The sequence below is a fragment of the Hirundo rustica genome, chromosome 9, assembly GCF_015227805.2.
Source record: "Hirundo rustica isolate bHirRus1 chromosome 9, bHirRus1.pri.v3, whole genome shotgun sequence".
In the NCBI taxonomy this organism is placed as follows: domain Eukaryota; kingdom Metazoa; phylum Chordata; class Aves; order Passeriformes; family Hirundinidae; genus Hirundo; species Hirundo rustica.
Window position 1 is genome coordinate 17,174,033 of NC_053458.1, and position 13,826 is coordinate 17,187,858.

At 39.4% G+C, this 13,826-nt stretch overlaps 1 protein-coding gene across 1 annotated transcript in view; it reads right to left on the reverse strand.

Moving 5' to 3' along the window:
- ABCA4 (ATP binding cassette subfamily A member 4) overlaps positions 1-13,826 on the reverse strand; it is a 64,613-nt gene that overhangs the window by 16,708 nt on the left and 34,079 nt on the right. Inside the window, exons 18-30 of the mRNA XM_040072374.1 lie at positions 13,230-13,454; positions 10,670-10,847; positions 9,250-9,381; positions 8,426-8,565; positions 7,406-7,543; positions 6,957-7,144; positions 5,898-5,988; positions 5,109-5,314; positions 4,553-4,601; positions 3,790-4,031; positions 3,247-3,371; positions 2,501-2,599; positions 1,300-1,489 (exon numbers count right to left, since the gene is read on the reverse strand). Of these exons, the coding sequence (XP_039928308.1) occupies positions 1,300-1,489; positions 2,501-2,599; positions 3,247-3,371; positions 3,790-4,031; positions 4,553-4,601; positions 5,109-5,314; positions 5,898-5,988; positions 6,957-7,144; positions 7,406-7,543; positions 8,426-8,565; positions 9,250-9,381; positions 10,670-10,847; positions 13,230-13,454 (2,003 nt within the window). The remainder of the gene's footprint in view (positions 1-1,299; positions 1,490-2,500; positions 2,600-3,246; positions 3,372-3,789; positions 4,032-4,552; positions 4,602-5,108; positions 5,315-5,897; positions 5,989-6,956; positions 7,145-7,405; positions 7,544-8,425; positions 8,566-9,249; positions 9,382-10,669; positions 10,848-13,229; positions 13,455-13,826) is intronic.

Below are 13,826 nucleotides of genomic sequence, written 5' to 3' on the forward strand. Positions count from 1 at the left end.
GAGGATTAGAATCCCCACAAACAAATAAAAAAAAAAAAAAGGCATCTTACTTGGAATTGAAGTCTTACTTGGAATTGGTCTCTGAAATACATTAATATGCAATCAGCAAAATTCAACTTTGTCTGTTGGACAGGGATTACTAAGAGATCAGAAATAACTTGGGTTGCTGTAAGGTATATAACATCTATCAATTTTTTTTTTTCTTCATAAACAGGAATTCTAGAGATATTTAAAACAACCTTGTTTTGTGAACAGTGATAGAGAAATCAAAGCAAGCTGAATCAGTGTTTTCATGAGATCGTGTCATGGAAAGTGGCATAGTCACCACCCCTGGAGTGTTGAAAAATGTCAAGATGTGGCACATGGGGATGGAGTAGTGAAGATGGCAGTGCTGGGTTAACACCTGGACTTGATCTTAGAGGTGTTTTTTAAACTTCATGATTCTGTGATTCCATGAAAATGAGAAATGTTTTAGTCATTTTGCTAATATGTTCAGCCTTGCAAACAGGAATATTAAAGATGAACCGTGTGCAAGTTGAGACATTAAATTAGTGAGCTACTACTCTGAGAGTGGCTGCAATTCTGTTTGACTTCTTCGAAAAACATTTATTAAACGCAAACACTGACAGGCAGTAATTTTGCTTTGCTCTTCAGAAGTGCAAGCGCATTTTATAAAGGGCTCTGCTAAGATCCCTGCATTGATAGGAGAGGAGGGAATGTAGCTCTGTTTTACTCAATTCAGCATCAGTGGTTATTAAACTACTCATCTTCATGCACATGCATAAAAATATTTATTTTGTTAGCTTAGGACATTTCTGATAGAAATGGACCTGAAAGACATGTAAAAAATAATAATTTGGGGTTCACTGAATATTAATTTTTCCATTTTAATGAGACAACTACAGTCCATGTTTTTAAAATTGTGACTTTTTTTTTCTTTCCTGTTTCTCCCTCTTGCCCTTCCCTCCTTTAAAGAAAGGCAACCTTCTAAATAGAACTGTTCTTTGAGGCACAAGAAAATATTCTTTTTAATTATGTGACAAATAGTTGAAATTTTTGTGATTTTCTTCTACACAAAAAGTTTGCAATCTGGATGAAAACAGTAATGAAAATTTGTTTAAATGCACAAGCTTTTCAAATACCACTGAAACTGAATTTTAGATTCCAGCAAGTCTTGCACACTTGAAAAAGAATGTACTCAACTCCTTCCACGTATATTAGCATGGCAAGGTGCTTAGTCCCTTTTCCAGCACTTGCCATGACACTTTTCTACAAAGATTTATGGCACAAGGACACAACCTGTGGTGGTGGGAGGCCTCCTGCACCAGCAGGGCATTCTGGCAGCATAGTGAGTTTCTTGTGAGTGCTGCACTTGCAGGAAGGTGATGGATTCTCGGGGCTCCACTCTTGGCTCAGCAGGAGGCTGCTTAGGTTAGGATGAACAGCAGGTGTGTTCCAGGCAGTTGTCATATTATTGCACGGGTAGTTCCTGTGAAGAAGAGCAGAGCTTTAAGCTGTGCAGAGATATTGGTTGATGAGAATTCACGAATCCACAAAAGCACAATGTTCTAAGCAGATAGTCCCCCCTCAGCCCCCATCCTGTGAGTTTTGAATAAGAAAAACATTATAGAGTATTTGGTACACACCAATAAATATACTCTTCCCCCACACCTCTGCCAAGTTTACTGCCTTCAGCTTGCAGATAGGACACTGAAGGAACAAGGAGAATGTGTTTGATCCATTAGTACTAGAAATCTGCACTGGATATATCTTTGTGAACAAACTATCATTTTCCTTTCTCATGCAGTATATATTCCTTTTCTAAAATTTCCTCTTTGATAATGCCATACCAGGTAGAGGAGAGGAATGGGAGAAGAGAGGACACCTAGAAGAATCAAATTGCTGGATAACGTGGCTGGGAACAAGTCAGGGGAAAGGGAACAAATGTCAAAGCATAGCAAGCTGGTGACAAAAGGCTCCAAAGCAGGACTCACAGGCAGAGTAAGCAGGTAGGACAACAAAAGCTGGAGCTCTTCAAATATTGCCCTCACTTTGGAATGAGAATAATTTCAAATCATGTACCCATGCTACTTCACAGTCTGAGTGACTGCTGAAGTTACTGCTCCCTAACACACCAGTGGGAACTGGAGGAACCTGAAGGGACTCAGACATGGAAAGTGCCAGGGAAGCTGAGAAGATTTGGGCCTGAGGTCACTGGCCTACTGACATAAATTTCAAGGTTGCTTAACTCTCAATATTAAGCTACATGAGCTGGTTTCCAGTCAGTCATGTTGAGCACTGAGAATCATTCTCAGTGGCAGTGTTATCTTGCTATTTGTTTGTTCATTACTTTTGACCCAATATTAGATATAGCCAACAACACGACTGAAGCATTGGGTCTTGTGAAGAGTCAAGGCAATTCATTTTTGTTTCACTACTCAAGTTCCACTAGAAGTACCCTGCTAGGATCTCATTCAAGAGAAATTAGCTAGCAACTTACAAAAGAGGCTGATTCTTCATGCAGCGAATTCCAAATCCTGGTTTATTCAAGAAAGCATGAGAAAGGGAGACCATTTGCTCATTGCCAGGACGTTCATTGCTAAGGGAATAAGATAGGAATTTCTTTATAAAATAGTTTTTCAACCTATTGTACTGTACTGTAATACACATGGCAACTGGAGAAGGACAGCCACACGGCAGTACCAACTACCCCCCTCCAAATGCTGATAAATCAATTGTTTTATTTATTTATGTAAAACCCCAGAATGTTCTGAGATGGTTGACAGGCAATGGTTCTTACATCCTAATACTAAAATTGACTTCTGACAAAATCCAATAGCAGCATTCTCCAAAAAAGGCTCGAATCTTCATTTCTATTTTCCCAGCACTATCACAGTCAGTAATTGGAGGATGAAAAACATATTCTGCATTTTCATTTGCAGAGGCATGGATCCTGTTAGACAGGATATGTAACTTTGTAAATGTTGAGGTCCTGAATTCAGGTAGGAAGTGGAGAATACTGAAGTTAGAAAGATATTTCAGAGATTATTTGTTAGATGTACTAGCAGCTGTATTCCCCATGTGCACCAATTTCAAGCTATTTTAAGTCTGCTGATTCCAGTGAAGTGAATCTTTTCTTACATCACACAGAGTGAGAAAAAGTAGTGAGACAGGGCCCCACAATGTTAAACTCAAGAGAGAAAAAGGTGAATGCGTGACAAATGTACTTTAAGTGATTCCTCTTACCTGAAGAAAGTAAACTGTTGTCCATAGATCCAGGGATGTAATGTTAAGGCGGGATATTCTCCAAATGGAGGAATAATGACTGTAAGTACTAGAGACAGTAACACAAAACTAGCAGGGAGAACAACCTGTGGGGAACGTGAAAACTTCACGTTAGGTTATTATATAAATGCTGTAGAGTTACACTGTACACACCCCATAATATATGTAAACAAAGGAAAGCAGGAGCATACAGATCCAGTCTAGTTTAACACCTGAACATCAAAAATTTATTTTCCAGTGTTTTTGCTTAAACTATGGTTGTCATAGAACTGTATTATGTTAAAAATAAAACACTGGGTTAGTAATAACAGAATCATGAACTTGGTGCAGTTGTCAGACTCCAGGCAGAAAGAAATAAAAGAAGAGGCAGAAGAGTTGGAATCGTAATTGCACTGTTACTCATTTGCAGCACCTTCATTGCTTTCCATAGGGCCATCATTCCTGGAAAGACAGCATTGAGAATGTTGTGGGAAAGACTCAAGAACAGCACGAGTCAGTCAATACCTGTGCTAGGAAGTCCTTGTAGCTGCGGGAGGCGTGCTGGAAGCGTTTGATGAGCAGTGCTTTGATCTGCTGATGTACAAGCTGAAAGCCTTTATACTGTCGGGACCCTTTGCCTTCATTTTGATCTCCTGCTCTCCCTACTGGCATTCCAGAAATGTCATTAGTTTTCAGGGCTGTTTCTTCAGCTGGTTTGTTCTCAGTAGGAGTTTTGCCAAGAGCAGAACCATTTTCCTGAGTATCTCCTAGGTTAAGATGAGAAGCATCAGAGAAGACGCTTTATCTTCCATACGTGAAGCAGCACAGATATTTTAATGAGGTCCAGATTTTACCAACTGTCTATATCATATCTCCAGATTGTTTTAATTACAACTGTTGCACTGTGGCTGTATTTAGTGACATCATATAAGTTAACTCACCTCTTACTCGGATGAACAATTTAATCATCTATGTAGTTTATGGACTAATAGTCATCAAAGTATCTTTTATACAGCTAGTAAAACTGTTGACATTTGGGTGCCCAACACTCCACTTTTATTTGTATAGTTAAGAATCTCATCCAAGCTAAATACAAGTCTTTCTGCTGACTTAATCTCTTTTTTTCAGGCATCGTGTCAGGCCCTAAAAACAGATATTTGCTGACCAAATTTATTTTGTCAAGAACACATAAAAGACTGAAAGTTCTGAAACACCTCTTTACAGAATGTTCAGAATAAAAAGCAGTCCCAAAGAACAGTTAATCAAATATGGATTTGTGGATCTATACCTGTTCTTTGCATTTCAGGATCAGCTTCTGCTGTGACCTTCAGGAAAACCTGCCATAGAGAAATATATTTTCTGGTTAGGAAAACAATAGTTACAATAATCTGACTTTTAGAACACTATACATCATCATTTAATATAAAAGAAGAAAATCTGGATACCTTTTCAGTACTTCATATTATTACACAGAGGTCTCTTATGAAATACCTCAGAAAAGAAATTAATAAATATAACAAAACAAAACAAGACAAACAAAACAAAAACAAACAAACAAACAAACAAAAACAACCCACCAAACAACAACAACAACAACAACAAAAAAGATGCATTTCATGCTAACGGGTCAGGCTACAAGGCTACAATGAATTAAGGATTGGATCCTTTCTCTAGGCCCTTCTCAAAGATTTTCTGAGTGTGCCAGTGATTTTCTGAGCTTATGGGACTAGATTTTGAAAGACATATCAGGAACTGGGAATTAAATGTTTAAGAACAGGAATAGTCTCAGTAAACATTTTGGCTGCTTACGGTGAGGTCAGCAGCTCTTTTAATCTGTCTGTTACCTCTTCAAGTGGAGTGTCTGAAACTCCAAAACTGCTGAGCCCCAGGTCATCCAATGTTTCTTCCAGTTCTCTGAAGAGACTGGCATAAGATCGTTGTTTAAAGTTTTTATTGGGCAAAAGATAAACGAGTTCTTGACCAATACTTTCAATTAATTTTGCTTCTGGGATATGATGGTGGATTACTTCTGCTAGCTCATTTAGATCTCCTGTGAAAAGTCAAAACAGAGTCCATAGAATGAACATTTAACCACATAAAGCATGATTTCAAAAGCTGCTGTTTGCACTAAAAGGGTACTGCTCTATTACATAACTCAGGTATCTCAGTTAATTCTGCGTTAGACTGGGCTATGTTGTTAATTATGCTTTGGACCTGTGTAGCAGGAAACGACTTCAAGTTTATTAATAAAGCCCAACAAAATCTTCAGGAATATCTACTTAAATTCTTCTCTTATGCAGAAAAGCCAAAACTACTTTTTCTCTGAGCAAGTCTATTTCCTTGCTCTTCATATGCTTCAGTTTTCATTAACAAATGACACCAAACTCTATGCCATACTTGTGAAGCACACAAACTTCCAGTTCATCATCTATACCTGATGTACAAAAAAATGGGTCAAGGTAGCAAAACCACAAAGAACCCTTATTAAATTCACAATACAATATAATACAATACAAATGTTAGACACAAGGATCTAAGAACTGGCCCTTGGCAGCACTGATCTGTAAGACAAGATTGCAGCACAACAGGAGACATAGCTTTGTGCTGGAATGCTGAACCATCCTACTTCTTACCGTCCAGTTCCAGCTCTGGAGCTCCCTCTTCACCCCTGTGCACACAGCTGGAGCAGGAGCAGGAGCACTGAGAGCCACAGCTACAAAATGACTTGCATGGACAAGCAAGAGATAAAAAGATTAAAGTGCTTCAGACACACTCAAAACAGGATGTAAAGGTTATCAATATTTGAACAGCTTGAGTCAATGAAAAATATGTCATATCCAGAGCATCTTGAACATACTGTACTGAAAATCATCTGAAGACTGGATTAAGCAATGCAGAAAACATAAATCCATCTGCACAAATCAGTTCTAAACTGCATACAAAATACCTGAGAGAATGCAATCAACAGGGGTCATGAGTATACAAATTGTGTTGTTACCAGGACACACTATTTCAACAGGAAGAACCCAGAACCTGACTTTTCAAGCTGTGAGAGGCTGGTTTAGCTAAGGATAAATGTAAATTTTTCTGGTGTCTGATCTACTATCTAATGTTTAAAATCAGTGTACTGCAAAAGCAAGAATCAGAAAGACCTGTACATGGACAAAGGCAGCTTGAAAGTTGGGGTTGTTCAGCCTGGAGAAGGGAAGGCTCCAGGGAGACCTTTGAGACCCTCCAGCACCTAAAGAGCACTACAAATGAACTGGATAGGGACGTTTTACAAGCATGTAGCGATAGGACAAGGGGGAATGGCTTTAAACTGAAAAGGGGTAGATTTAGATTAGATATTAGAAAGAAATCCTTTACTCTGAGGGCAGTGAGGCACTGGAACAGGTTTGCCCAGAGATGCTGTGGAAACCCCAGCCCTGGAAGTGTTTAAGGCCAAGCAGGATGAGGTTTTAGCAACCTTGTCTAGTGGAAAGTGTCCCTGCCCAGAGCATGGGGGTTAAAACTAAATGATCCTTAAGGTCCCTTCCAACCCAAACCATGCTAATATGATATTCATCATAATAGAATCATATGATTAACTACAGTTTTGTACAAACTGTCAAGCGGTACTTAATCGCTATTTACCTTGGTGTAGTGAAAGCATTATTCAGGTTACAAGTGCAGGGGGGGAGATTCATACTTACTGTAGTCCTTCCCATTTTTGTGGTTCTTATTTTGCGAACAAGGGTGAGATAAAACCCAGAGCCAAAACAGTTCTTTAGGAATACAGGGGAGCCTGAGCAGAACAGTTTCCCTTGGGATATGATGGCTACTCTGTCTCCAAGGATGTCTGCTTCATCCATATGATGGGTTGATAGGATAATAGTTCTGCCTAGAAGGAACAAGGAGTAGTGTTCAAGGCATGGAGTCACTCTGGAACTCAAAAATGTGTTTAGCTTTTTGGCAATTATTTCTCTGCACCAAAGCCAGTCCCAGGTTTGCCACAATCATAAATATCTGTTCAAAGAATCTTGTTTGCTTGTGTTCATATTCCACTACTCATGACAGTTTACACAGCAGGCACATATTGCATCTATGACAAGTTTAAAAATATCCCATCAAAAAAATCAGTTTCTACTCTCAAATCTCTTACCTGGGCGATATTTCAGCAGAAGATCCCAGATAGATCGCCTGGAATACGGATCAACTCCAGAAGTGGGTTCATCCAAGACTACCACTTTCGCTTCACCCACAAAAGCAATGGCAACAGACAGTTTCCTTTGCATTCCACCTACCAAAGGACAAACACACCCAGGAGTGCAAGATGTGTTATATGAGTGGCAGGGATGTAATTAACATTGGTTTTTTGGTGTGGGGAGAAATGGCTACTAATAAAATGAAACTTGTCCTGAGACACATATCTGCAAAGATAAATTAATAGTAATTTTTCTTCTGAAATTCAAAACAGGTTGTTCAAACTTTTTTTTTTTTCATATATATTTTCCATCTACACATTGCATTTCCTGCTTCTTGCCAGAATCAAAAGCAGGAAGATATGAGGTTTCCATGTTCTTTCATGAAACTGACCAACTTTTATATTTGTAATCACGATAAAGTAGTATAAGAACAGCTGGCTGCTTATTCAAATCAGCCTTTGAATCTGAATGTGAGAGTTGTTCAGATATACTATGTGCATTTATACCCTCAGAATGGGAGAAACTATTCCTGCCAAATAATACAGTATTATGGAGCACTGATCCAGTGGGGCAGCATGATAGTATAGTATTTCATTTGCCTTGAAATAATAGAAGGTTCTATTTTGGTTTGTTTCTTATATTAACCAATCTTTTATGTATATATTTATTTAAAACTAATAGCTTCAAGTATATTTGAGTTTGTTGCATATTTGTAAGACATAGAAGTTTTAGGTATAGGCTGTGCCAGCTTTACAACATGTACAGTCCCATTTACTCCTTGAAATGAAAGCGTCCCCTGGGTGCACACTGGTGTGTCAGAATACAGCCTCAAATATAGAACTTGACCAATAATTGCCCAATTGGAATTGGAACTAGATAATCTTTAACATCCCTTCCAACCCAAACCATTCCATGATTCTATGAGAGACAAAGAAAAGGCAGCAGGGCAAAACATCTTAGAAAATTCCTGTGGGCACCTGACAAATTCTGAGCTTCTTCATTTCTTTTATGGGTGAGGCCCATGTCTTCCAGCATTGTTTCCAGCTCTTGCTCAGCTTCTTCCCTGGATCTTCCTTTCAGTTGAGAATAAAACAAGATGTGCTCTGCTACAGTAAGGCTGTGACATCAGACAGAAAGGCAAGAAGGCACTTATTCATTATTAAATGAATAAGCTGTTTTTTTTCCCTAAGCAGCAATAAATTCACTCTAGCTTTATCTTGCTAAAGGAAGAGAGGTTGCATTACCCTAAAAGATCTTCTTTGGGATCAACACACTTCACTTGGAGGTCATAGTTTCTTTCTTTGCCTTTTCAAAGCAGAACCTGCTACTAAAGGAACAGATATAGCAGGCATCACACCATCCATTTATGGGAATAAAATGGAAGAGAGTCTGCTGTTGAGATGAACGCAAACTAACGGAAGTAAAGCTGGAAATCACTAGAGAAGGCAGTAAGTGGTTGAGTGGTAGTAAGAAATGGGCATAAAAGTATCCTGCTACTGCACTGTCAGCTCGGATTTTTTTGCTTTAGTGGTCCTAAATTATAGGTCATGAACCTCCAGGATAACTCCTTCTAACCTACACTACAGCAGAAAACACCAGGAGCACTGTTATTTTCCTTAGAAATTTGCTCGCAGTGAAATGATGCAGCAGATTTCTCCTGCAGGACACCACGTTAAGAGATGAAGCTCCTCTGAAATACATCTGCTGCCAGCACAAGAAGAGAAACAACACAGGCTTTGGGGATTCTCATGCACGGAGACTGGGTTGCTTCTCGTTGAAGCCAGTTTGGAGTGATACTTACTGATTGAATAAGATGTTGTGCTGAGGGCACATCCCTAATCTGTGCCGAATGGAGTCCATGTGAGTCTGGAGGTCCAGGCCGCCAACCAGCACGGTTCCAGATGTGGGTGGGAAGAGGCCTGTCAGTATGGACCTGGGAAAACAAAATGAGGAAATTCCCCCTCTCCCATCTCTCTGCGCTAGCTAAGGAAGCTACATTACATGATTCCACTAGATGGAGCATGATGACTTCTTTCCATAGGCCTTGATGAAACAGCTCCAGAGAGAAGCATGTATAAAGTACCCTTGACCTGCTCCAGAGAATCTGATGGATCTGCTAACATCATTTTTGATACAACTGTTTATATGGTTCTGGCTTCCATTAAGGAACTGTTTTCGTTCAGCATGTTATATCACCCCTACATATAAATGGGTCTAAAATGAACCTCAGTAGGATGAAAAAAGAATAATGGTTTGAGGTCTGTGGCCATGCTGACTCATGCCCTAAATCTTTATTTTTTGTAAACTAGAAGACCAAATGTTATGTTGCAAATGGGTGGCATCTGTTAAGAGACTTGGGTGATTAGTGGATTTTTCAGTTTAAAAAAGTTCAAAGCAATAAAAAAATTTGTTTTTAACAGAAGAATAAACTCCCTCAGCAGATTAGGATGCTTTTATTTTGGGTTGAACATATCCCTTGTGAAAGAGTTAAAAAAACTGAAAGGCAATTTAAAGTGCCTTTGAAATAAAAGTATTTTAATTCAAAAGCCCTAAAGTATTCTGCTGAGAAAAGTCATAATGAAACACATTCAATTCTTTCAACATTTAGTGAAGTTGTCACAGATTTATAAAAGGTTTTGTTCACCAATAAATCCTATTTTGCCAAATAAGATTCTGTATAAAGAAAATAAAACATTCCTGAAGTCCAGCTTCCTGGGATGTTAGGTTTCTAGGACTAGAGGAACGTTTTAATCTGGACATAGATCTTGCATGTGTGTAGCCATTTTATTTAGAGGGCCTGTATTTATACTCCTTTGCACACAGACCAATAGATGTGACTGACCTAGAGCTAGTTAGAGAAACCAAGAATATGTGGCACGTAATGGCTTATAAATGTTCACCTCTTTCAGCTAGAAGATCCTTCTCTTTCTTCACCTATGGTAGTTTAGCCATGGGAAATGAATTCTGGGGGAGAGAATTGCTTCCTTCTCTCTGGACTTTCACTTGTTTGTGTCACGCACTACTTCCCCCCCAGGGCTTTAACTAATCCAGAATATCTTCTTTATGCCTAGGGGCAGCATTTCCCTGTCTGGAAAAGGCTTGATGTTGTGTGTTCAACCAGCTTCAGGGATGGTAGAGAGACAAGGAAGAGTGAAAAGAAAAGACTGCTCCAGCAATAGGGCACTGCCCTGGATTTGTTTCTCGTAAAAGAAGAGACTTACATGGTAGTTGTCTTTCCTGCTCCATTGTGACCAAGGAAGGCTGTGATCTGACCCTCGTAAAAAGTAATATTTATCCCATCTACTGCTGGTTTGGGCCTGTTCTCAAAAATCTTCACCAGGTTCTGAATGCATACTCCTGGAATCAATCCTGTTGGCTCGGGCTCAAAGAAGGTATTTACTTGAAAGGCAAGAAAAGAAAAATGAAAAGAGAATAAAAACATCAGTTTTAATCCTAGTCCTGCTGATGACAATGCATCAGTAGGTGCAGAAGCAATAGCACATACCCAGCATAATACAGCATCATGTTCCAGGGCAAGATTCTCCAAGTCACACCAGTACAGAACTAAGACCAGATTTCTAATTGCAGTGCCATTTATTTAGATTCACCCTCATACCAATGACATTAGATTCACCCTCATATCTATGACAGGAGAAGCTGTCTGAGAATTCTGGTGGTCTGTGGAGACTCACTGGACCAGGGGAAGCTGAACACGCTTTCTGTTCTCGTTGTGTAGCAGGAAGATTATTTGGAATTGTTTTCTGGAAATACTTAGACAGGCTGAAAGATTACGTTAAACAAGCAGCAGGTTGCCTTTCTAGCTGGGCTGAAATCTGCCATTCAAATAATCTGCCCAGCTGTGCATTCTTTGACCATGACGTTTAAAAAACCTCCCCCAAACGCAAACAAAACACAACAAAAAAAATTGCCTTTAATCCTGGTAGGTAAAATTTACCCCACTGCTGAGACCAGGTCAAGATTTAGATAGCACCTAACATGAGCACTACATGAGATGGTTTTCTCTCAGGATTAAAAATGCATTATTGCAAATTGCACCATCAAGACATTTTATTGCACCAGCTTCTAGACAAAACAAACTTCCTTTGAAGTAAATTAAGCCCTTGGGCAATGTGAATTATTGGAGTTGAGAAACTGAAACTAAAGACCCTGTCCACTTTTGTTTATACAGAACGCTTTAGGCTTTGTAGGAAGGCTTATTTTGCAATTGTAGTTTACTTAAATTTTTCAGTACCCAGCAGGCCTGCGTGGAGAGCAGCCAATGTGATCTGGGCAAAACCAGCCCCACATCCATCAGCAGCTTGTGTGACTATCATTATTGTCACTGACAGTACTCAGGAAAAAGTTCCAAATTCGTTGTACAGGAGAGAGCTGTGTATATTACAGAACAGCTGCAACAATCAATATAGAATGTGTAGCACTATTTTAGAGAAAATTATGTTTATGAATAACTTTTCTTTTGACTTGTGAAAGGAATCTAGGTTTCCATTTGTCTTGCTGGGACAAACACAAACATCTCTGTAGTCACAAAAGTTCACATGGAGTCTGGCTAGATAGTTACACATATCCTGGCAAGGATATGTATCATAAGCTCAGACCATATTTGTCTGTAAGACTCACTGACGAGTTCTCAGGCAAATTCTCTGATGATCTCCCCCAGTATCTGCTTTACATCACCTGAAGGACACTGGTGGAGGGTTGAGCTCCCCTTTTTTGTGATTCATATTTCTCCATTTTGATCCTATATCCTCACTGCCATTGAACTGTCCTAGGTCTCCTCTTGGCTTCTCCTCATGCCTCCCAGTTCCTGGGCGGCTGAAAGGGAAGACAGGTTTTTTGTGCAGTGACAGGCAGAAAGCCCTCCCTTTGTGGTCACGGAGCAGCTGGAACCTGGGAACTAAGGAGTAAAGCACCAAAAAGATAAGGCAGTACTAGGAGAAGATTGGCTGAAATAACCTTTAACCTCTGCCTGTCTTTTTCCTTTGAAGTCCTGTCCTGTTTCCATTCACCCTGAATGCATGTTTTCAGTGCCCCACTTTTATCTCTCGCCTTTCAAGAGAGTCAGAAAGGGCTCAGAGCTGCCTGTAGCAGCTACTTGTGCTACAGAATCCACATGCATTCCTCTGAGCATCTCATACAGAAAACTCCTCTGGCTCACCACAAAAGAAGAAAAAACTTGGGGCTTGAAAACAAGACAGGTCATTCAGGAATTCTTAGGTAGTGGCTAATGTCAGCATCAGAAAAGGCTGCAGACAGACCCACAGAGCACTTCAGATAAATCCCTTTGCAACCAGCCTTTTTCTACTGATGCAAAACACACTAAAGATAGGCCAAAAAAAAAAAAAAAAGGAGGGGTGGGACTAAGAGGGAATAACATTACCCTCAGCATATTTTTATTGAAGTCATGGCTCTGTTTAATTTTAAAAAGTTAATGTATATGTCTCTGAGGCTTCCCTCAGCATGAAAACTAACTTGCCAAAGAAACAGCCTGCATTTGCATGATAAAAAAAACAAGTTAAGGTGCTCTTCTGGAAGGCAGCTGTCTTATGTGTAGTGGCTAAAATATTCTAAGGGATGATGAATGTAGAGGAATAAATAAGAGTCGATGTCTCTCTCATGCTTCACTCTGGCAGCTACACAGTATTACCTACTGGACTCCTCCTGGCTCCTGTAGCTTGGCTCCAATCACTGCTATGTCTAGTTTGTTATGAAGTACCATGACTATAGTATCTCAGAAGTACTCAGGTTGCTCTCTTTCCTTACTATTAATTTCATCTTTGTCCTGGACATCTGTCTTAGGCTTCCCCTGCTCGCCGGGTTCTTTTTCTCGTTTGTGTTTACATTGTTTGTTTTTACCATCCTTCTTCCCCTGGCTGTCATTCTTTTCTTCTGTTTTTTCAGGTTCTTCAGATTTATTTGTGTTGATTTCATTTCCTTCTCTTTCCATGGTCTTCTGATCCACAAAACCTTCTGACTCTGAACTTTTTTCTGTATAAACCAAAAGTAATCAAGATTTAATTAATAAAAACGTAATATTTTCCTGTCTCTAGAGGTATTTTGAGGAAAAGGAAATAGCCCTAAGCATCGAGCTTTTCAAGGGCATTAACCATCAGTGTTTTACTCAGGTTAGGAATACAGCATTCAAAAACATCTATCTTAAAATCTGCTTCATGGTGTCAAGATCAAATATTTAAGGAAAATGACTAACAATTTTGAAATTGTAGACTCAGAGTAAGATCCTGACTAGCATTAGCGCATGTTTTACATTTTATCCATTCAGCTCTAGATGAAGTTCTCATAAGATGAGGAGAAAGACCACACAAACATTTCCTAGATGTACACGGACTGAGAAAAATTAAA